Genomic DNA, 25,434 nt, shown 5'->3' with positions numbered 1-25,434 from the left:
GAAGAAAAGACCTTCAAACAAATTTGCTTGAACAGTTATCAGTAACAATGGGAAAACCGTACAGTAAAAAAGAATGGAAAAAAAAAACAATTGCACCAGCCGGGAATCGAACCCGGGTCTGTACCGTGGCAGGGTACTATTCTACCACTAGACCACTGGTGCAGTTACGTGTGAACTAAAAATAAAGCTCCCTAATATCTAAAGAAACTGGTTGACGCGATAGACACCGCACTCTTTTTTGTGTGTGTGTGTGGAAGCTAGCCACCGCTACTGGTGCGAATGTGATGCAAAATGTAAAGTTCTTTTAACAACAATAGCATGAAAATGTTAATCAAGCATTTTAAAAATATTAGAAATGTTGACCAGGTAACGATAAATTTTAATCTTGTTTTGAAAATATGTTACTAGAGCATTTTAAAATATGAAAAATGTGTATACAGAAAATATTGATCATGTATTACAAACTATTCAATTTGTGTTGGAAAAATGTTAGACAAGTATTAGAAAAATATTGTTGACATATACCAAAAATGTAGTATAATAACCAAAAGAACAAAGAAAACCGAAAAGAAAAGAAAAACAGAGAAACAAAACGCAAAAAAATGAATGAAAAATAATGAAGAAAATGGATAAGAAAAAAATAGAAGAAACAAAAATGTCGACTATGTATCAAGTAGTCAGCGCTCCCCTCAAACCACAAGAGAAGAAACGAAAAAATGAAAAACAAAATGGAGGAAAAATACTCGGGTCTTTTACCTCAAGTAGTCCATGCCTCCTATGCATCAACGAATGCAACAGTGGCGCAGCGGCTTGCAGCTCGTTTTGCTATTGAAGCAACCAGGGATCAAATCCCATGAGCCCCTTATGTTGCTAGTGGGCTGGCCCGAGTATGCCCGACGCTTCAGCGAGAGGACCATCCGTCTCGCTTAATGCAAGATATAGCGCTCGCGCCGCTACTCCTCCGCCGAAACAAATATTGTCTTTGGCCCGCAGTGGCAACAAGCTGCTTCGATCTTGGAAAGTTCAACCACGTTGTGGATTTTTCGAGCACCTCATTTTATATAGTTTATTAAAAATGGAAGTGGAGTATCTGAGCTCGAGCTCATTTGAGCCCGGATGAACAGTAAATTCCAAAAAAAATGAAAACAAATTCAAACAATTCTGAATTTTTTCCCGGTATACTTTGACAAATGTTTATCATGAGATGACACTCGTGGAAGGTGTGAAAACAAAAACAAAATTGATGCTCCGAAAATGCTACTCCCTCTGTCCCAAAATAAGTGTCTCAAGCTTAGTATAACTTTGAACTAGCTCTAGTACAAAGTTGAGACACTTATTTTGGAACGGAGGGAGTGCTTTTTAAAGCATTCTGGAGTAGTAATTTTGTTATTTTCCCCACACTTTCCACGAGTGTGATCTCATCATGAAAATTTGCAAAAACTTAGAACATTTGTCAAAGTATATCACAAAAAAATCATTTTTTCTTAATTTGGTTTGATTTTTTTTCAAACTTATTGTTCATCCGGGCTCAACTGAGCTCGAGCTCAAAAGGGTACTTTTGATTAAAAATCACATTTAAATTTCAGAAAATACAAAAAATAATTCTACATGAACATATGGATGTATATTATACATGTGTATGTTTCGTCATGAAATATACAAAAACGACAAAATGGTGATTTTAAATAGTGATAATACATGCAATGTTCATCTTTCTAGAATCATGATTTATGATTTCTTTGTATCTCACATGATTACTTATTTCATCATGGAATTTGCACATGTGTAATATACAGCCATATGAACATATTGCATAAAAAAAAATTGAAACTTCAAAAATATCATTTTGGCAGTATTCAAAATATAGGGCTCACTAGAGCACGTGCACCAAAGTGAATTTCTAAACCATATTCTCCTATCTCCACAAGGAATAAAACTCATGATGGGAATGGTCCGATGTTGCCCATTGGGGCACTCATCCGACGCAAAAATTCAAGGCTGATGGTTCTTCTGGGTTGACTTCATAAAAAATTGGGCCAATGGAGCCAGAGTCATCATCGGCCCACCGGGACAAGAGTATGGACCAAAATTTGGTTGCAATGTACATGCCTTTCCAAGGTTGTTAACCTTGTGCTTATATGTGAATTCCAAACTATTGACAAAAGCTGTTTTTGTTCAAAGTTACAAATACTAGATGGAAAGTGCGGCTTGCCGCACCCCGCACCCCTGCCGGGTGCGGTCATATCCAACCTGGTGACCATCGAACACGGTAGGTCATGCTTCAAATTCGATAGGTTGACCTGATGAAGGAAAAGTGCACAGTTTTAGAACATTATATACGAAAAGCAAAGAATCACAACACACCATAACTTATTTACAATGCAGTGACATTATATCCAACTTGGTAGAACACGATTCATATTCGATTCAGGCTGTTACACGAAACAGCAAAGCACGATGGCAACACCTTAAGATGAATATATATTAAAGCTTTTACAACATCCGGATCTCATATCAAGGAAGCATGCTTAACTTACATGTCACAAGTTAAAATAAATGATTATGATATGGGCATATAAGCTTGCCCTTTCATGAAAAGGAAGAAAAACAATAACGTGACATTTTGAGAAGGACATGTATAATAAGGTGGGCCCAACACTACTTGCTTGGCTGAAAGATGAATGACCGATTTCATACAGTTGTAGCGCGTTTGCTAAAAGATCAAGTGGAAGACTTCATGATTCGCTTGGTGGTGAGAATGTGCTAATACTCGTCATGATCATGTATCTTATGTGGATTTTTATTTCATGCAACAGACCAATTCGTTTACTTTTACCTGCACCTCAGGAACACGATGACCTTGTCCCTACAAGCTACTGCATTTGCTCGGGGACAAGCAAAACTTTAAGCATAGGCGGAGTTTATGAGTCAAATTTTTGCGTCATTTTATACCTTTTATTTTGCATCTTAGTGTTAGGATTTTCAGCAGTTTACCGTGTCCGTGCACCCTTTTGTATATCTTCACCATGATTCCATCTATGAAGGTATTTTGAGGCACAAGGAAAGAATATCAAGGATATAGTGTAAAAATCATGTCTCCAAGTCCACAGTGTAGCGGTTCACTAAAATCATGCGTTGATAATCTGGTACCAGTCGATTCCAATGCGGAGGGCCTGCTTTGACCATAAATTGATCACATTGCCTCTTTTTTATTTGTGCTACAACCGAAATGATGAACATGTGCAATCTTATAGAGCAAGAGGAATACCACCTCTCTTTTTTCTATTTCCTTAGTTAATCTTAAAGTAACATCCTATGTGAATTTCATATTTGTAATTTCTAACATAAGTAATCACAAAGAATGATGGAGAATAATTTGATAATTAAGTCGCCACATTTTTTTTACAAATGCAGACCAGGAAATGTAATAAACTTTGGAGCCTCATCATTGGAAAGATTGACAACTTAATGGTCTGAAAAACTATTCAAAGAGTGACTTTTAAGGCCCACTGGTTCCGCTAATGTGTATATTGCCTGTCCAGAAGCAGTGACCAAAAGATCACAAAATCTTTGCTTTTATGAAAGAAAATAATTTATGGCGCATTTAACGTGTTATCTCCAACTGCTACAGGAGATAAATGGTGAAATTTTAAAGGGCACACGCGACCTTGCCGAGCAAAATGCAGCGAGTCTTGCTTTTGAAAAGATGCAACCACCATGAGGAAGACATAAAGCTTTCTTAGTTATGCAAATCAACTTTAAGGCACTATAACATGAAGCGGGAATCACATGCTTCGACTAAGAACCACTTCAAATTTCGGGAAATACACTTTGGTTCCTGGGTGTATATACACCCTATATGGAATTTTTTTTTATTATTTTAATAAAAAGTCAAAATAGGTAAGAACTATTTTGACAAAACACTTGACTTACTTTTGCACTAGTAAAAAAATCTGGATGAAAAAAAAAACAAAAGTTGACCTCACAGCAAAAAAGACAAAATTTATTTGCTATTATAGGTCACTATTCACACTATTCACACTATTCACACTATTTTAGACAGACTTCAGAGTTTACAAGTCAGTTCTTTTAGAGGATGTTGATGGAAGGATGGGGAATTGGTTTTTGGATCCTAGGCCTTGATTTAGATAGATATCTCACCTTTATGAAACTGAACCGATTGAGGTGGTTGACCACTGGCTCATGCCCTGATCCCAAAATAAATGATAACTGCGAAGACAAATTTTACTCTAAAATGCAATTAAGGGACTCTCAGCACAAGCCAGCAGTAACAAACAGAATACATCCAAAATCAGAGAAGTTCTACCTTCCAGCGGAAAGCTGGTTCTCAGTTCTTAAAGAGCTTGATTCTTTTAGTACACATAGAACTGCTTAATTGTTTCTCTTGGAACTTGGTCAAATATATTACTCCCTCCGGTCCATATTACTCGTCGCTTAAACTGATGTATCTAGACATGTTTCAGTGCTAGATACATCCATTTGAGCGACAACTAATATGAATCGGAGGGAGTACCTGACTCTTTTTCATGATTTCAAAAGTATCTGTATACAAGAATCTTCCTCTGATGAGCATTTACTTGTGCTCTTCTCCAACAAAGGCCAGGGCAGGAGTGGAGATGGCAGTGATTGACGCAGTTGCTAACAGCATCCGCATACCCTTGTGGAGATTATTTGGCGGAGCATCGAACAGTGTGACGACAGACATCACGGTATGGTTATCGAAGTATCCTTGCAGCAAGTCCGGCATCTTACGGTTGCTTAAATGAAACTGCTAAATTCATCTATTTCTGAATTTTAGATTCCAATTGTTACCCCAAATGAAGCCGCTCAATTGGCTGCAAAATATCGGGGACAAGGGTTTCAAACTCTGAAGCTCAAAGTAGGAAAAAATTTGAACTCAGACATTGAAGTTCTGAAGGCTATAAGGCTTGTCCATCCTGACTGCTCATTTATCTTGGATGCAAATGAAGGGTACACAGCAAACCAAGCAATTGAAGTCCTTGACAGACTAAACGGTGTGTACTTTCACTTTGTTCAGTCTTTTCACTCTTAATATCTCAGTCAGTGTGATGTTATATGGTGTTTCTAGTATAACTTATTTATTTCATTGGTTTCAGAAATGGGAGTAACTCCTGTACTCTTTGAGCAACCAGTTCATAGAGATGACTGGGAAGGTCTCCGTGATGTTAGCATTGCTGCTATGGAGAAATACAGAGTTGCTGTTGCTGCTGATGAAAGCTGCCGCGGTTTACTTGATGCTCAAAAAATAATACATGGAAATCTTGCTCATGTTATTAACATCAAACTGGCAAAGTTAGGGGTTCTTGGAGCCCTCGAAGTAATTGATGCCGCAAGAAAAGCTGGTATTGCACTTATGATTGGTGGTATGGTCGAGACTAGGATTGCCATGGGCTTTGCCGGCCATCTCACTGCTGGGCTTGGTTGTTTCAGGTTGGTTAAATGTGCAAATTCCTGCAAAAAAGATTACTTGTGAAAAGTATGGTATTTTAGAACTAAAGATAATATCACTTGGAAGTTCAAACTAGAAATGATGACATGAAGTTTTAGACCTTATGTCTGTCAGATCAGGTGCTTAAATGGTTCTTGTTCTTTTGTGATTGCAGTTTTATTGACCTGGACACACCTCTTTTATTGTCCGAAGATCCAGTGTACGGTGGCTATGAAGGTATTCTTACAAAAAATCCTGTACAGCTGCAATTTCCTTTTTTTAGATGTGTTACTTTATTCATATACACAGTTATACTTTCAGTTTGTTTTTATGCAATGCCGTAGATGTTTCTTTCCAAGATATCGTTTTCGAAAACCACTCCATATTGTGAAAAATATGCTGTTACCTGTCAGTAATATATCGGTACTAAGAGTTATTAAGCTGTCATTCCAATGCTTATGCGCTGATATCTCAAAGCAAAATACTGCTCTATTCATGTTTATTCAAAATCTGTTGTATCTTCAGAGTAATAAATCAATCAAATCAGATTATTATCTCTGCTCTCTGGCCTGTACTTACTGTCTTACCCGACTTCTATTATCAGCTTCTGGACCTGTCTACAAGTTTAAGAATGCTCGAGGCCATGGCGGTTTCCTTCATTTGGACAACAATAATGGATGGGTATGTCACAGCTCACTCATGAACCGCCATTTCCTGTAGATATTGTTTGTACTCCCTCCGTCCGGAATTACTTGTCATCAAAATGGATGAAAATGGATGTATCTAGAACTAAAATACATCTAGATACATCCATTTCAATGACAAGTATTTCCGGACGGAGGGAGTACTTTTCAAGATTCAAAATATTGTGGTCACCAAAAAATATAGCCAGTTGCAAACATTGTCTAGAGCTGCAGTAAACTTAAATTTGCCTGCCAGATACTTTACCTGGCCTCTGACCTACACATGATCTGACAACAGGGACTTTGTCCTTAACAATGAAAATACGCGTAAGATTTGCCTATTAAAAGTACCATGTTCTTTAATCTTATTATTGGTACTATGTCTAAACAGGCAAACATGTGATTTTTTTTTCCAGAAATGAAGATGGTTAACGCACGCCTTATCCTCCGGGAGGAACTTTATAAAGCATATCAGCGCATTCAGTATAGAATGTAGAAGTTATCACACGCGACGACTACCGTGTGGAACTGAAATGTAACACAATCAATTGTAAGCCATATATATAGTGGTAAAGCTCCCGTTTATGTACTGCTGTAAGTCCTGTAGATAGGTAAGTTCAGAAGGCCAGCTCGGCTGGCATTGTTGCTGTAGTGTAGTACAAGCAGTAACTGTTCCCTCAGTGTTCTCCTTTTGTATTTTTCTGGAATAAATGAGACTGCCCCTTGAGCTAGCAAAGTTTATTGTGCATTTCCATGTTTCTGAGGCGTCTATCGTCGAATTATGCGGCATTTGTGAATCAGTGAAAGAGAAGATTTTGTGTACGAGGCTACGAGCATCTCGTTTTGAAGGGTGGGAGGGGATTAGACCTCTCTTTTGCTAAATTGAAGATTGTGTGATTTCTCATTTCTGTAAATGAAATCGAAGAGGAATGCCTCTCTTTTGCTTTAAGAAAAGCTCTTGCTGAAGAAAAGACCTTCAAACAAATTTGCTTGAACAGTTATCAGTAACAATGGGAAAACCGTACAGTAAAAAAGAATGGAAAAAAAAAACAATTGCACCAGCCGGGAATCGAACCCGGGTCTGTACCGTGGCAGGGTACTATTCTACCACTAGACCACTGGTGCAGTTACGTGTGAACTAAAAATAAAGCTCCCTAATATCTAAAGAAACTGGTTGACGCGATAGACACCGCACTCTTTTTTGTGTGTGTGTGTGGAAGCTAGCCACCGCTACTGGTGCGAATGTGATGCAAAATGTAAAGTTCTTTTAACAACAATAGCATGAAAATGTTAATCAAGCATTTTAAAAATATTAGAAATGTTGACCAGGTAACGATAAATTTTAATCTTGTTTTGAAAATATGTTACTAGAGCATTTTAAAATATGAAAAATGTGTATACAGAAAATATTGATCATGTATTACAAACTATTCAATTTGTGTTGGAAAAATGTTAGACAAGTATTAGAAAAATATTGTTGACATATACCAAAAATGTAGTATAATAACCAAAAGAACAAAGAAAACCGAAAAGAAAAGAAAAACAGAGAAACAAAACGCAAAAAAATGAATGAAAAAATAATGAAGAAAATGGATAAGAAAAAAATAGAAGAAACAAAAATGTCGACTATGTATCAAGTAGTCAGCGCTCCCCTCAAACCACAAGAGAAGAAACGAAAAAATGAAAAACAAAATGGAGGAAAAATACTCGGGTCTTTTACCTCAAGTAGTCCATGCCTCCTATGCATCAACGAATGCAACAGTGGCGCAGCGGCTTGCAGCTCGTTTTGCTATTGAAGCAACCAGGGATCAAATCCCATGAGCCCCTTATGTTGCTAGTGGGCTGGCCCGAGTATGCCCGACGCTTCAGCGAGAGGACCATCCGTCTCGCTTAATGCAAGATATAGCGCTCGCGCCGCTACTCCTCCGCCGAAACAAATATTGTCTTTGGCCCGCAGTGGCAACAAGCTGCTTCGATCTTGGAAAGTTCAACCACGTTGTGGATTTTTCGAGCACCTCATTTTATATAGTTTATTAAAAATGGAAGTGGAGTATCTGAGCTCGAGCTCATTTGAGCCCGGATGAACAGTAAATTCCAAAAAAAATGAAAACAAATTCAAACAATTCTGAATTTTTTCCCGGTATACTTTGACAAATGTTTATCATGAGATGACACTCGTGGAAGGTGTGAAAACAAAAACAAAATTGATGCTCCGAAAATGCTACTCCCTCTGTCCCAAAATAAGTGTCTCAAGCTTAGTATAACTTTGAACTAGCTCTAGTACAAAGTTGAGACACTTATTTTGGAACGGAGGGAGTGCTTTTTAAAGCATTCTGGAGTAGTAATTTTGTTATTTTCCCCACACTTTCCACGAGTGTGATCTCATCATGAAAATTTGCAAAAACTTAGAACATTTGTCAAAGTATATCACAAAAAAATCATTTTTTCTTAATTTGGTTTGATTTTTTTTCAAACTTATTGTTCATCCGGGCTCAACTGAGCTCGAGCTCAAAAGGGTACTTTTGATTAAAAATCACATTTAAATTTCAGAAAATACAAAAAATAATTCTACATGAACATATGGATGTATATTATACATGTGTATGTTTCGTCATGAAATATACAAAAACGACAAAATGGTGATTTTAAATAGTGATAATACATGCAATGTTCATCTTTCTAGAATCATGATTTATGATTTCTTTGTATCTCACATGATTACTTATTTCATCATGGAATTTGCACATGTGTAATATACAGCCATATGAACATATTGCATAAAAAAAAATTGAAACTTCAAAAATATCATTTTGGCAGTATTCAAAATATAGGGCTCACTAGAGCACGTGCACCAAAGTGAATTTCTAAACCATATTCTCCTATCTCCACAAGGAATAAAACTCATGATGGGAATGGTCCGATGTTGCCCATTGGGGCACTCATCCGACGCAAAAATTCAAGGCTGATGGTTCTTCTGGGTTGACTTCATAAAAAATTGGGCCAATGGAGCCAGAGTCATCATCGGCCCACCGGGACAAGAGTATGGACCAAAATTTGGTTGCAATGTACATGCCTTTCCAAGGTTGTTAACCTTGTGCTTATATGTGAATTCCAAACTATTGACAAAAGCTGTTTTTGTTCAAAGTTACAAATACTAGATGGAAAGTGCGGCTTGCCGCACCCCGCACCCCTGCCGGGTGCGGTCATATCCAACCTGGTGACCATCGAACACGGTAGGTCATGCTTCAAATTCGATAGGTTGACCTGATGAAGGAAAAGTGCACAGTTTTAGAACATTATATACGAAAAGCAAAGAATCACAACACACCATAACTTATTTACAATGCAGTGACATTATATCCAACTTGGTAGAACACGATTCATATTCGATTCAGGCTGTTACACGAAACAGCAAAGCACGATGGCAACACCTTAAGATGAATATATATTAAAGCTTTTACAACATCCGGATCTCATATCAAGGAAGCATGCTTAACTTACATGTCACAAGTTAAAATAAATGATTATGATATGGGCATATAAGCTTGCCCTTTCATGAAAAGGAAGAAAAACAATAACGTGACATTTTGAGAAGGACATGTATAATAAGGTGGGCCCAACACTACTTGCTTGGCTGAAAGATGAATGACCGATTTCATACAGTTGTAGCGCGTTTGCTAAAAGATCAAGTGGAAGACTTCATGATTCCCTTGGTGGTGAGAATGTGCTAATACTCGTCATGATCATGTATCTTATGTGGATTTTTATTTCATGCAACAGACCAATTCGTTTACTTTTACCTGCACCTCAGGAACACGATGACCTTGTCCCTACAAGCTACTGCATTTGCTCGGGACAAGCAAAACTTTAAGCATAGGCGGAGTTTATGAGTCAAATTTTTGCGTCATTTTATACCTTTTATTTTGCATCTTAGTGTTAGGATTTTCAGCAGTTTACCGTGTCCGTGCACCCTTTTGTATATCTTCACCATGATTCCATCTATGAAGGTATTTTGAGGCACAAGGAAAGAATATCAAGGATATAGTGTAAAAATCATGTCTCCAAGTCCACAGTGTAGCGGTTCACTAAAATCATGCGTTGATAATCTGGTACCAGTCGATTCCAATGCGGAGGGCCTGCTTTGACCATAAATTGATCACATTGCCTCTTTTTTATTTGTGCTACAACCGAAATGATGAACATGTGCAATCTTATAGAGCAAGAGGAATACCACCTCTCTTTTTTCTATTTCCTTAGTTAATCTTAAAGTAACATCCTATGTGAATTTCATATTTGTAATTTCTAACATAAGTAATCACAAAGAATGATGGAGAATAATTTGATAATTAAGTCGCCACATTTTTTTTACAAATGCAGACCAGGAAATGTAATAAACTTTGGAGCCTCATCATTGGAAAGATTGACAACTTAATGGTCTGAAAAACTATTCAAAGAGTGACTTTTAAGGCCCACTGGTTCCGCTAATGTGTATATTGCCTGTCCAGAAGCAGTGACCAAAAGATCACAAAATCTTTGCTTTTATGAAAGAAAATAATTTATGGCGCATTTAACGTGTTATCTCCAACTGCTACAGGAGATAAATGGTGAAATTTTAAAGGGCACACGCGACCTTGCCGAGCAAAATGCAGCGAGTCTTGCTTTTGAAAAGATGCAACCACCATGAGGAAGACATAAAGCTTTCTTAGTTATGCAAATCAACTTTAAGGCACTATAACATGAAGCGGGAATCACATGCTTCGACTAAGAACCACTTCAAATTTCGGGAAATACACTTTGGTTCCTGGGTGTATATACACCCTATATGGAATTTTTTTTATTATTTTAATAAAAAGTCAAAATAGGTAAGAACTATTTTGACAAAACACTTGACTTACTTTTGCACTAGTAAAAAAATCTGGATGAAAAAAAAAACAAAAGTTGACCTCACAGCAAAAAAGACAAAATTTATTTGCTATTATAGGTCACTATTCACACTATTCACACTATTCACACTATTTTAGACAGACTTCAGAGTTTACAAGTCAGTTCTTTTAGAGGATGTTGATGGAAGGATGGGGAATTGGTTTTTGGATCCTAGGCCTTGATTTAGATAGATATCTCACCTTTATGAAACTGAACCGATTGAGGTGGTTGACCACTGGCTCATGCCCTGATCCCAAAATAAATGATAACTGCGAAGACAAATTTTACTCTAAAATGCAATTAAGGGACTCTCAGCACAAGCCAGCAGTAACAAACAGAATACATCCAAAATCAGAGAAGTTCTACCTTCCAGCGGAAAGCTGGTTCTCAGTTCTTAAAGAGCTTGATTCTTTTAGTACACATAGAACTGCTTAATTGTTTCTCTTGGAACTTGGTCAAATATATTACTCCCTCCGGTCCATATTACTCGTCGCTTAAACTGATGTATCTAGACATGTTTCAGTGCTAGATACATCCATTTGAGCGACAACTAATATGAATCGGAGGGAGTACCTGACTCTTTTTCATGATTTCAAAAGTATCTGTATACAAGAATCTTCCTCTGATGAGCATTTACTTGTGCTCTTCTCCAACAAAGGCCAGGGCAGGAGTGGAGATGGCAGTGATTGACGCAGTTGCTAACAGCATCCGCATACCCTTGTGGAGATTATTTGGCGGAGCATCGAACAGTGTGACGACAGACATCACGGTATGGTTATCGAAGTATCCTTGCAGCAAGTCCGGCATCTTACGGTTGCTTAAATGAAACTGCTAAATTCATCTATTTCTGAATTTTAGATTCCAATTGTTACCCCAAATGAAGCCGCTCAATTGGCTGCAAAATATCGGGGACAAGGGTTTCAAACTCTGAAGCTCAAAGTAGGAAAAAATTTGAACTCAGACATTGAAGTTCTGAAGGCTATAAGGCTTGTCCATCCTGACTGCTCATTTATCTTGGATGCAAATGAAGGGTACACAGCAAACCAAGCAATTGAAGTCCTTGACAGACTAAACGGTGTGTACTTTCACTTTGTTCAGTCTTTTCACTCTTAATATCTCAGTCAGTGTGATGTTATATGGTGTTTCTAGTATAACTTATTTATTTCATTGGTTTCAGAAATGGGAGTAACTCCTGTACTCTTTGAGCAACCAGTTCATAGAGATGACTGGGAAGGTCTCCGTGATGTTAGCATTGCTGCTATGGAGAAATACAGAGTTGCTGTTGCTGCTGATGAAAGCTGCCGCGGTTTACTTGATGCTCAAAAAATAATACATGGAAATCTTGCTCATGTTATTAACATCAAACTGGCAAAGTTAGGGGTTCTTGGAGCCCTCGAAGTAATTGATGCCGCAAGAAAAGCTGGTATTGCACTTATGATTGGTGGTATGGTCGAGACTAGGATTGCCATGGGCTTTGCCGGCCATCTCACTGCTGGGCTTGGTTGTTTCAGGTTGGTTAAATGTGCAAATTCCTGCAAAAAAGATTACTTGTGAAAAGTATGGTATTTTAGAACTAAAGATAATATCACTTGGAAGTTCAAACTAGAAATGATGACATGAAGTTTTAGACCTTATGTCTGTCAGATCAGGTGCTTAAATGGTTCTTGTTCTTTTGTGATTGCAGTTTTATTGACCTGGACACACCTCTTTTATTGTCCGAAGATCCAGTGTACGGTGGCTATGAAGGTATTCTTACAAAAAATCCTGTACAGCTGCAATTTCCTTTTTTTAGATGTGTTACTTTATTCATATACACAGTTATACTTTCAGTTTGTTTTTATGCAATGCCGTAGATGTTTCTTTCCAAGATATCGTTTTCGAAAACCACTCCATATTGTGAAAAATATGCTGTTACCTGTCAGTAATATATCGGTACTAAGAGTTATTAAGCTGTCATTCCAATGCTTATGCGCTGATATCTCAAAGCAAAATACTGCTCTATTCATGTTTATTCAAAATCTGTTGTATCTTCAGAGTAATAAATCAATCAAATCAGATTATTATCTCTGCTCTCTGGCCTGTACTTACTGTCTTACCCGACTTCTATTATCAGCTTCTGGACCTGTCTACAAGTTTAAGAATGCTCGAGGCCATGGCGGTTTCCTTCATTTGGACAACAATAATGGATGGGTATGTCACAGCTCACTCATGAACCGCCATTTCCTCTTGACGTGGGCACGAGCCTGAAATCCCAATTTCAGCCCTCGAAACATCTCATATGTGCCGCGACATTTCGAAAAACGTCTTTGGTGCCTCAACTCTAAACCGTTTAACTGAACTATCACGTAGTTATCAAAACGTGTATGTCCGATGTTCGCAACATCCACAGACAACGACTGGGGTTCAGCACACTAAGCGGTGCATTAAAGACATAAGCTTTCTACTGTCCGCATAATCGCTACTGTCAACTTTCAACTATATTTTCTCTAGGAACATATCTAAACAGTGGAACTAAAGCGCGAGCTTACGACATAATTTGCAAAGATCTTTTGACTATGTTCAGGATAATTAAGTTCATCTCATGAACTCCCACTTAGATAGACATCCCTCTAGTCATCTAAGTGATTACATGATCCGAGTCAACTAGGCCGTGTCCGATCATCACGTGAGACGGACTAGTCATCATCGGTGAACATCTTCATGTTGATCGTATCTACTATACGACTCATGCTCGACCTTTCGGTCTCTTGTGTTCCGAGGCCATGTCTGTACATGCTAAGCTCGTCAAGTTAACCTAAGTGTTTCGCATGTGTAAATCTGGCTTACACCCGTTGTATGTGAACGTAAGAATCTATCACACCTGATCATCACGTGGTGCTTCGAAACGACGAACTTTCGCAACGGTGCACAGTTAGGGGGGAACACTTTCTTGAAATTTTAATGAGGGATCATCTTATTTACTACCGTCGTTCTAAGCAAATAAGATGTATAAACATGATAAACATCACATGCAATCAAATAGTGACATGATATGGCCAATATCATTTTTCTCCTTCTTGATCTCCATCTTCGGGGCTCCATGATCATCATCGTCACCGGCATGACACCATGATTTCCATCATCATGATCTCCATCATCGTGTCATCATGAAGTTGTCTCGCCAACTATTACTTCTACTACTATGGCTACCGGTTAGCAATAAAGTAAAGTAATTACATGGCGTTGTTTGTTGACACGCAGGTCATACAATAAATTAAGACAACTCCTATGGCTCCTGTCGGTTGTCATACTCATTGACATGCAAGTCGTGATTCCTATTACAAGAACATGATCAATCTCATACATCACATATCATTCATCACATTCTTCTTGGCCATATCACATCACATAGCATACCCTGCAAAAACAAGTTAGACGTCCTCTAATTGTTGTTTGCATGTTTTACGTGGCTGCTATGGGTTTCTAGCAAGAACGTTTCTTACCTACGCAAAACTACAACGTTATATGCTAATTGCTATTTACCCTTCATAAGGACCCTTTTCATCGAATCCGTTTCAACTAAAGTGGGAGAGACTGGAACCCGCTAGCCACCTTATGCACCAAGTGCATGTTAGTCGGTGGAACCTGTCTCACGTAAGTGTACGTGTAAGGTCGGTCCGGGCCGCTTCATCTCACAATACCGTTGAAACAAGATTGGACTAGTAACAGTAAGCATATTGAACAAAATCAACGCCCACAACTACTTTGTGTTCTACTCGTGCAAAGAATCTACGCAATAGACCTAGCTCATGATGCCACTGTTGGGGAACGTAGCAGAAATTCAAAATTTTCCTACGAGTCACCAAGATCTATCTATGGAGAGACTAGCAACGAGGGGAAGGAGAGTGCATCTACATACCCTTGTAGATCGCTAAGCGGAAGCATTCAAGAGAACGGGGTTGAAGGAGTCGTACTCATCGTGATCCAAATCACCGGAGATCCTAGTGCCGAACGGACGGCACCTCCGCGTTCAACACACGTACAGCCCGGTGACGTCTCCCACGCCTTGATCCAGCAAGGAGAGAGGGATAGGTTGAGGAAGACTCCGTCCAGCAGCAGCACAACAGCGTGGTGGTGGTGGAGGAGCGTGGCAATCCTGCAGGGCTTCGCCAAGCACCACGGGAGAGGAGAAGGGAGAGAGGTAGGGCTGCGCCAAGAGGGAGAGAAACTCATGTGTTGGCAACCCTCAAGACCTCAAATATATATAGGGGAGAGGGAGGGGGTGCGCCCCCTCTAGGGTTTCCACCCCAAGGGGTGTGGCTGCCCCCAATCCCATCTAGGGTAGCGGCCAAGGGGGGGGGGAGAGGGGAAACTTGCCCCCCAAGTTAGGTGGGTGCGCCCCCTCCCCCAACCCTAGGCGCCTTGGGCCCTTGTGGGGGGGGGGGGGCATACCAGCCCACCTGGGGCTGGTCCCCTCCCACACTTGGCCCATGCAGCCCTCCGGGGCCGGTGGCCCCACTTGGTGGACCCCCGGGACCCTCCCGGTGGTCCCGGTACGTTACCGATAAAACCCGAAACTTTTCCGGTGACCAAAACATGACTTCCTATATATAAATCTTTACCTCCGGACCATTCCGGAACTCCTCATGACGTCCGGGATCTCATCCGGGACTCCGAACAACATTCGGTAACCACATACAAACTTCCTTTATAACCCTAGCGTCATCGAACCTTAAGTGTGTAGACCCTACGGGTTCGGGAATCATGCAGACATGACCGAGACGTTCTCCGGTCAATAACCAACTGCGGGATCTGGATACTCATGTTGGTTCCCACATGTTCCACGATGATCTCATCAGACGAACCATGATGTCAAGGACTCAATCGATCCCGTATACAATTCCCTTTGTCTAGCGGTATTGTACTTGCCCGAGATTCGATCGTCGGTATGCCGATACCTTGTTCAATCTCGTTACCGGCAATTCTCTTTACTCGTTCCGTAACACATCATCCCGTGATCAACCCCTTGGTCACATTGTGCACATTATGATGATGTCCTACCGAGTGGGCCCAGAGATACCTCTCCGTTTACACGGAGTGACAAATCCCAGTCGATTCGTGCCAACCCAACAGACACTTTCGGAGATACCTGTAGTGCACCTTTATAGCCACCCAGTTACGTTGTGACATTTGGTACACCCAAAGCATTCCTACGGTATCCGGGAGTTGCACAATCTCATGGTCTAAGGAAATGATACTTGACATTAGAAAAGCTTTAGCATATGAACTACAATCTTTGTGCTAGGATTAGGATTGGGTCTTGTCCATCACATCATTCTCCTAATCATGTGATCCCGTTATCAATGACATCCAATGTCCATGGTCAGGAAACTGTAACCATCTATTGATCAACGAGCTAGTCAACTAGAAGCTTACTAGGGACATGGTGTTGTCTATGTATCCACACATGTATCTGAGTTTCCTTTCAATACCATTATAGCATGGATAATAAACGATTATCATGAACAAGGAAATATAATAATAATAACTAATTTATTATTGCCTCTAGGGCATATTTCCAACATATGTATCCAGCAGTGTGTCGCCCGGGGCAGAACCAACGCTGCTTCTCGGCATGGATGGGAGGGTTCTATCCAATGCTGGACGATCATCCGCTTGCTACTGCCGCTGCTGAGACCCCCTTTCCTGGCTAAGTGAGTCGATCTGCTGCTGCTGCTGCTGGAATTTGAGTGCCAGGTCCGCGTGCCTTGCTTCTAGGCCTTGAAGGCGTTCTGTGTCCTGCTTCCTCTGCTCCTCTTCCAACTTCCTCTTCTTCTCCTCCTCCATCTTCTTTCTTGCACGGGACCTGTGGTCGTCATTCCAGTCCGAAAAGCCCTCATACCAGGGAATAACGCCCTTGCCTCGTGTTCTTCCCGACTGTTCAGGATTTCCCAGGGTGTGCGTAAGCTCGTCGTTCTCTCTGTTGGGCGTGAACTCCCCCCTTCGAGCTTCTTCTATTGCGTCAATTATCTTTTGTTCGGCTCCTTTTAGACTTGCCTTCCGCGAAACTTCGCCTGTCTTCTGGTCCAACGCTCCCCCATGCACATAGAACCAAGTTCTGCACCTAGGGGGCCAGTTCCTAGTAACCGGAGTGACCCCTGCATCCTCCATCTATCGCTCAGACTTATCCCAGTTAGGCAATCCCACCGCGTAGCCACCTGGACCCAGCCTATGGAACTGCGTCTTTCTTGCGGCATTTGCCTTGTTTTTCATCGACCGTTCCTTAGATAATTCTGAATCCTTGAAGGTCACGAAATCATCCCAGTGCTCTCTTTGCTTCTCCAGTGTTCCCTTGAAATCTGGAGTCTTCCTTTCATTAGCGAGGTAGTTGGCCCATACAGTTTTCTTGTGGGTGTTGAATGCAATTGCCATCTTCTTAAGAGCAGCGGCCTTGACTTTCTTCACATCTGCTTCAGTGAAATGATCTGGTAGGGTGAAATGTTCCATCAGAGATTTCACCAGGTCTTCTTTGGCTCTGCCATCGACCCAAGTAACACTTGGACGTTTAGTCTTTGGCTCTTTCCATTCTTGAATGGAGATCGGGAGTTTGTCCTTCACAAGAACTCCGCACTGACGAGTCCACTTGTCCGCAACGTTCTTAGGCGTGAGGGGTTCATCACTAAGTTTGGTGGATTCGATGTGGTACTTTACACCATCCTTCAACAACCTGTCCGGGCCTCGCTTTGTCTTGCTGTCTGTAGAAGCAGGTTTGCTCGATCCGGAGGGCTGAAAGAAGAAAGATTGATTCGTTAATATATCTTCAATAAAAAACATGTGATGATCACCAAGATGCATGCTTATATAAATATATACCTCGCCGGAAGTCTTTATTATTTGAAGATCAGCATTGTCTGTGTCATCACTAACATTGTCTGTGTCATCATAATCATAGTTCATGACTTCATCAGCTCGGTCGTCGAGATCGAATATCTTTTAGTCACCCTCTCCGGTATTGTTCAGATATTGGGAGCCGTCATCTTCATTCAAATCATCTAGCTTGTGAGGGCTGCGTATGATGTCGAACAATTCATCTTCTCTCTCTCTGCCGGTATTGTCCGCCATAGCTTTTACTTTACTAATTAATATAGAAGCAATATAAAATAATTTAGTATTCAAATTACAATGCATGGATGCAATTAATCAATAAGGAAAAACTGAATCTCGAATACATCGTCTCGAATATATAATCTCGAATACATCATCGTCTTAATATATATAATCTCGAATACATCGTCTCGAATATTATATATCGAATACATCACTGGCTAGGTACCTAATAAAGATCGAGTACTACAGAAGAATCTAGGGCACCACTCGTGGTTCCTGGGGCGCGGGCGGTGCACACCCAAAGAGAAGGAACCATCACAGGATCATATCTCCTGTCATCTACCCAAAGAACCCGCCAAGTAGTGGAGAACCTGACGTCGTCCATAGCAGCCATGTACCGATGGACGTGCTCATCTTCCTCCCTGACACGGCGACGCACCACCTCCGGCAGGGCCGCCTGCCTCTGCACCGAATGTGGCCCACGCGAACGCCACCAAAGAAGATCAGGGTCGACGACGGGACCCGAGGTCGGGTTCCTCACCAAGTGGCGCGCCCCTCCAGGTAGCACCTCCCAGTGCCAGCCCGGCGGAGCCCAGTCCCGGACATGGGTCCCCTGAAGCATGACGTCATCACGAACGGGTCGACGGTGAGGATGCGGGCCGGGCATATCGTCGAGAACAAATACTATATGCCCGCAAAAAGTAACATTTTTTAAATGATTGGATTGTGATAACTAAAATTCTATATATATATGCAAATTCTAACAATTTGACATTAATCTAATTCATCCAACTAAAACTAATTCTAAAATTTCCTGATTATATAACTAACATTTCTATAACATTTCTAATATTTATATAACTAAAAAACAGAAAAATTGCTATCATTTCTATAAATATTTCTATAACTAAAAAACAGAAAACATTTATAACATTTCTATATAACTAACATTTCTAATATTTATATAACTAAAAAACAGAATAATTTCCTAACATTTCTATAACTAAAAAATAGAAAAAAATCAACAAAACAAACTAATAATGTGTGTGTGTAGTATGTGTGTGTGTAGTGTGTGTGTGTATAGTGTGTGTGTGTGTGGACATGGCGCGGCCGGGGCGAGCTCACCGGTGAGGCGACGACGGGGCGACGGGACGGGGCGGCGACGACGGGGCGACGGGACGGGGCGGCGACGACGACGGGGCGGGGCGCGGCGCGGCGACGGGGACGGGGACGGCCGGGGCGGCGACGTCGACGGGGGCGGCGACGAGGGGCGGGGACGGCCGGGGTCGGCGACGAGGGGCGGGGGCGGCGACGTCGACGGGGACGGCGTCGATCGGGGCAGGGCGGTGCGACGGAGGGAGGAAACAGAGGGAAGAAACAGAGGGAAACTGAATTTTTTCAACTGTTGTATATATAGGATGGACATTTAGTACCGGTTGGAGCCACCAACCGGTACTAAAGGTCTGTTTTGGCCAGGCCAAGCGGCGGGAAGTGCACCCCCTTTAGTACCGGGTGGTGGCTCCAACTGGTACTAAAGCCCCCTCCCCCTTAGTACCGGTTGGTGCCACGGCCCGGTACTAAAGGGGGTGCGCTGGCGCAGTGCGGTGAGGCAAGTTTAGTCCCACCTCACTAGTCGAAGGGCTACCACACTGGTTTATAAGCCCCAGTGCGGTAGCTCTCTCGAGCTCCACTCCTAAGCAGGCCTACTGGTCCTACCTATTCATTGCTGCCATGTCGGCCTCCTGGGCCTTTGCGGGCCTGCATCCTGGCCCAACAAAAGGTTGAGTTTCTAGTCGTATGCAGGCCGATTTGGCCCAGTAGGCTGGCTTTTTTATTTTCTTATTTTTTTTGCTTTTTTTTGTTTTATTTATTTTTGAGTTTTTTTTGCTGTATTTAGATTTTCTTTGTGAATATTTTTGCTGTACAAAAATTTACAAACTTTTTGTTAGTGCCGGTAGTTTTCAAATTTGAATAGTTTAAATTTTGAATTATTTGAAATTTGTGTGAATCACTAGTTTGTGAATAACTTAACTTTGAAAAAAGATTTTTCAGTGATTCTTTTTTCTTATGTTTAATATTAGTGTGTTTTATCATTATATTCAATTTGGTAATGCTTAGGTTATTTAAAAAATGAAATGCCTTTGTAACATTTCAGTTTTCGTCGGAAACCCTGATACTTCGAAAAAGATTGTCCATTTTGTACACGAAGTGTATCCAGTTTTTGCCGTAACCCTCTCTACTTTTTTGCACATGCTATTTGTATGAAATTATGATACCATGCCAACTTTCAACCTTTTCTGAGTTCATTTCAAATGCTTTTCAATTTCAGGGTCATTTAGCTGGAAAAAAATCAGTAAATGCATGAAAAAGAATTTGTTTGCACATAAAATTTCTTCGGGTTTCAAATGCCAAAACACATAATTAACTACCCTAACTATTACAGACATTCCCTCCTGGGTGTGAAACACAGAAGAAAGTGATGATAGTGAAGCCGATCACATCCCAGATCTTTGGGTGTGAAACTTTTTCTTCTCGTGTGTCCCTTTGCACCGTAGCCATGGAAAATCTTCATCATTTAACTGGATGCTCGTGTCAATATTCACTATGAATGGAGCAATTTCATCAAACTTTTCATAATCTTCTGGCATGTCTGTCTTATCATCCACTCCCATGATGTTTCTTTTTCCTGAAAGAACTATGTGGCGCTTTGGCTCGTCATATGATCCATTCGCTTCCTTATCTTTTCTTTTTCTCGGCCTGGTAGACATGTCTTTCACATAAAAAACCTGCGCCACATCATTGGCTAGGACGAATGGTTCGTCTGCATACGCAAGATTGTTGAGATCCATTGTTGTCATTCCGTACTGCGGGTCTTCCGTCACCCCGCCTCGTCTCATATTGACCCATTTGCACCGAAACAAAGGGACCTTCAAATCACCTGATCCATAGTTAAGTTCACATATGTCCTCTATGTAACCATAATATGTTTCCTTTCCCGTGTTGGTTGTTGCATCAAAGCGGACACCACTGTTTTGGTTGGTGCTCTTCTTATCTTGGGCGATCGTGTAAAATGTATTCCCATTTATCTGGTACCCTTTGAAAGTCATTATATTCGAAGATGGTAACTGGGACAGCGAGTACAGGTCATTTTGAATGTCGCCATCATTCAGGGCACGTTTCTGCAACCAACCGGCGAAAGTCCTCATTTGTTCGCGTGTAATCCAGTCGTCAAACTTCTCCGGGTGTTTGGACTATAGAAAATTCTTGTGTTCCTCCATATACGGAGCCACCAAGGCGGAATCCTGTAGAACTGTGTAGTGTGCTTCAGTGAGAGAATGCCCGTCCATACGTATTATTTAATGCCCTCCTAGAGTGCCTTTTCCTTCCAGTCTGCCCTTATGCCGCGATTCAGGAACACCAATCGGCTTAAGGTCAGGAATAAAGTCAATACAAAACTCAATGACCTCCTCATTTTCATGGCCCTTCGAGATGCTTCCTTCTAGCCTTGCACGGTTATGAACATATTTCTTCAAGACTCCCATGAACCTTTCAAAGAGGAACATATTATGTAGAAATACAGGACCCAAAACATTAATCTCTTCGCAAAGGTGAACTAGGACATGCGTCATGATGTTGAACAAGGATGGTGGGAACACCAACTCGAAACTGACAAGACATTGCACCAAATCATTCTGTAACCTTGGTATGATTTCTGGATCGATTACCTTCTAAGAGATTGCATTGAGGAATGCACATAGCTTCACAATGGCCAATCGAACGTTTTCCGGTAGAAGCCCCCTCAATGCAACCGGAAGGAGTTGCGTCATAATCACGTGGCAGTCATGAGACTTTAGGTTCTGGAACTTTTTCTCTGCCATATTTATTATTCCCTTTATATTCGACGAGAAGCCAGACGGTACCTTCATGCTGAGCAGGCATTCGAAGAAGATTTCCTTCCCTTCTTTGGTAAGAGCGTAGCTGGTCTGACCCTGATGTATGTCGTCTTTTCCGTGCATACGTTGCTGGTCCTCCCGTGCCTTTGGTGTATCTTTTGTCTTCCTATACACGCCCAAAAAGCCAAGCAGGGTCACGCAAAGATTCTTCGTCACGTGCATCACGTCGATTGCGAAGCGGACCTCTAGGTCTTTCCAATATGGCAGGTCCCAAAATATAGATTTCTTCTTCCACATGGGTGCGCGTCCGTCAGCGTCCTTCGGAACAGGTTGTCCGCCAGGACCCTTTCCAAAAATTACCTTCAAATCCTTGACCATATCATGTACATCAGCACCAGTACGGTGGCGAGGCTTCGTCCGGTGATCCGCCTCACCTTTGAAATGCTTGCCTTTCTTTCTTACGGGATGCCTGCTCGGAAGAAATCGACGATGTCCCAGGTACACATTCTTCTTACAACTATTCAAATATATACTATCGGTATCATTCAAACGGTGCGTGCATCCGCGGTATCCCTTGTTTGTCTGTCCTGAAAGGTTACTGAGAGCAGGCCAATCATTGACGGTCACGAACAACAACGCCTTTAGGTCAAATTCTTCCCCCATGTGTTCATCCCACGCATGTACACCTGTTCCATTCCACAGTTATAAGAGTTCTTCAACTAATGGCCTTAGGTACACATCAATGTCGTTGCCGGGTTGTTTAGGGCCTTGGATGAGCACTGGCATCATAATGAACTTCCGCTTCATGCACAACCAAGGAGGAAGGTTATACAAACATAGAGTCACAGGCCACATGCTATGGTTGTTGCTCTGCTCCCCAAAAGGATTAATGCCATCTGCACTTAGACCAAACCATACGTTCCTTGGGTCACCTGCAAACTCCTCCCAATACTTTCTCTTGATTTTTCTCCACTGCGAACCGTCAGCAGGTACTCTCAACTTTCCGTCTTTCTTAAGGTCTTCTGCGTGCCACCGCATCGCCTTCGCATGCTCTTTGTTTTGGAACAAACGTTTCAACCGTGGTATTATAGGAGCATACCACATCACCTTGGCAGGAATCTTCTTCCTGGGGCGCTCACCCTCAACATCACCAGGGTCATCGCGACTGATCTTATAACGCAATGCACCGCATACCGAGCAAGCATTCAAATCCTCGTACTCACCGCGGTAGAGGATGCAGTCATTAGGGCATGCATGTATCTTTTGCACCTCTAACCCTAGAGGGAAGACAGCCTTCTTTGCTTCATACGTACTCTCGGGCAATTCGTTGTCCTTTGGAAGCATATTCTTTATCATTACCAGCAACTTTCCAAATCTCTTGTCAGATACACCATTCTCTGCCTTCCATTGCAACAATTCAAGTGTGGTGCCCAACTTTTTTTTGTCAGCTTCGCAATTCGGGTACAAAAATTTCTTGTGATCCTCTAACATGCGCTGCAACTTCGTCCTCTCCAGATCACTTGTGCAGTTTCTCTTTGCATCGGCAATGGCCCGACCTAGATCATCAGCGGGCTCATCTGATGCCTCTTCTTCAGCTTCTTTCTGCATTGCCGGCTCAACTTCTTCCCCCATTGTTGTATCATCGTATTCAGGGAACCCATGGCCAGGATAGTCGTCGTCGTCCTCTTCTTCTTCATTGTCTTCCATCATAACCCCTATTTCTCCGTGCTTGGTCCAAACATTATAGTGGGGCATGAAACCGGACTCAAATAGGTGGACGTGAATGGTTCTTGACGTAGAGTAATTGTGACCATTCTTACAGCCAGCACATGGACAAGGCATAAAACCATCCGCCCGCTTGTTTGCCTCAGCGGCAAGCAGAAAAATATGCACGCCATTAATGAACTCGGGAGAGCATCTATCATCATACATCCATTGTCGGCTCATCTTCATTACACAACACCAAATAGACCAAATTAATACAAGTTCATACATAAGTTCATATACAACACTTAATTAAATGCAACATACAAATAACTCTCCAGCTAAAGAATTTAAATGCAACAACAAATGCGATGAAGATCGCAATTAAGGTAACAATTGATCCAACAGCATAATGATACCAAGCCACACTATCAATGGCATATTTTCTAATATTTCTAATCTTCAACCTCATTTTCTCCATCTTGATCTTGTGATCATCGACGACATCGGCAACATGCAACTCCAATTCCATCTTCTCCCCCTCAATTCTTTTCAATTTTTCTTTCAAATACTCGTTTTCTCTTTCAACTAAATTTAACCTCTCGACAATAGGGTCGGTTGGAATTTCCGGTTCACATACCTCCTAGATAAAAATATCTATGTCAACTTGATGGGCATAATTTGTCATAAACACGAAATGCAACAAGTAGTTTTAAATGAGAATATACCACATCCGAATCATAACAAGGACGAGGACCGACGGGGACGGGTATCAAAACCATTGCACTATGTATAACAAACAACGTATGGGTAAGATAATTATACGAGTAACTATATATCCAAATCACACAAACATCAATTTGGTAATGTAAAACATTCATGAACAAGAGCCTCACCACAAGGTGGTGCCGGCGACGGGACGGTGCGGGCGATCGACGGTGGTTATGACGGAGATTTAGAAGGCACTAAGTAAACCACACCTACATATGCAAACTAAGTGTTATTTTTTACCTCAAATTGCATATAAATCAAATACTAGCAAATATAATTCCTCCCAAATTAATCACTATACAAAGCATTGCAAGAGCTAATCTAGCAATGAGAGTTGAAAGGACAAGGTTGCTAACCTTTGTGATCATTTGAATGGATGGGGGCCTTCAAATCTTGACAAATTTTGGGAAAAATTTGTGAGGAGCTCGAGGAAGAGAGGGGAAGAACAAAGGAAGTGAGGGGAAAGGGGAAGAAAGAGTGGCTCGGGTGGACGAAGAGTTTATGTAGGTCGACCTTTGTACCGGTTCGTGCCACGAACCGGTACTAAAGGTGCTGGAGGGGCCCCTGACTGACAACACCCTGCCACCACTCTCTTTAGTACCGGTTCGTGGCACGAACCAGTACTAAAGGTTCGCCACGAACCGGTACTAATGAGAACGGCCGGCTAGCCGTTGGAACCGGCACTATTGGACACATTAGTGCCGGCTCAAAATCAAACCGGTACTAATGTGTCTCATATTAGGTCCCTTTTCTACTAGTGGTAAAGGAGGACGTGTGCAATGCGGTAAGAGAGTTTTTAGATGGAAAAGCGGCTCCAAACAGTTTTAATGACACGATCGTCGTTATGATTCCGAAGGTAAACTCACCGGAGTTACTTTCCCAGTTTAGACCCATTAGCTTGTGC

The 25,434-nt window shown here is 41.4% G+C and overlaps 2 protein-coding genes and 2 non-coding genes across 4 annotated transcripts; 2 read left to right on the top strand and 2 right to left on the bottom strand.

Annotated features, from left to right (window-relative positions):
• Window positions 1-91: 91 nt before the first annotated feature.
• Window positions 92-162, bottom strand: TRNAG-GCC (transfer RNA glycine (anticodon GCC)). Its single transcript has one exon. It is a non-coding gene; the product is annotated as a tRNA-Gly (tRNA).
• Window positions 163-4,488: 4,326 nt separating this feature from the next.
• LOC123068458 (L-Ala-D/L-amino acid epimerase-like) lies at window positions 4,489-6,889 on the top strand. Its single transcript, XM_044491040.1, has 6 exons — window positions 4,489-4,730; window positions 4,820-5,036; window positions 5,139-5,472; window positions 5,646-5,707; window positions 6,075-6,151; window positions 6,570-6,889. Exons 1-6 carry the CDS (start codon window positions 4,548-4,550, stop codon window positions 6,573-6,575), a joined length of 879 nt encoding a protein of 292 aa, XP_044346975.1. The 5' UTR covers window positions 4,489-4,547; the 3' UTR covers window positions 6,576-6,889.
• A 318-nt stretch (window positions 6,890-7,207) lies between these two features.
• Window positions 7,208-7,278, bottom strand: TRNAG-GCC (transfer RNA glycine (anticodon GCC)). The gene has a single exon. It is a non-coding gene; the product is annotated as a tRNA-Gly (tRNA).
• Window positions 7,279-11,294: 4,016 nt separating this feature from the next.
• Window positions 11,295-13,323, top strand: LOC123067245 (L-Ala-D/L-amino acid epimerase). Its single transcript, XM_044490132.1, has 5 exons — window positions 11,295-11,845; window positions 11,935-12,151; window positions 12,254-12,587; window positions 12,761-12,822; window positions 13,190-13,323. Exons 1-5 carry the CDS (start codon window positions 11,663-11,665, stop codon window positions 13,321-13,323), a joined length of 930 nt encoding a protein of 309 aa, XP_044346067.1. The 5' UTR covers window positions 11,295-11,662.
• Window positions 13,324-25,434: the final 12,111 nt, after the last annotated feature.

Source organism: Triticum aestivum, chromosome 3B (assembly GCF_018294505.1).
Source record: "Triticum aestivum cultivar Chinese Spring chromosome 3B, IWGSC CS RefSeq v2.1, whole genome shotgun sequence".
Classification (NCBI taxonomy): domain Eukaryota; kingdom Viridiplantae; phylum Streptophyta; class Magnoliopsida; order Poales; family Poaceae; genus Triticum; species Triticum aestivum.
Note: the sequence above shows the minus strand (reverse complement) of the source record. Positions and strands in the feature narration are given on the sequence as shown.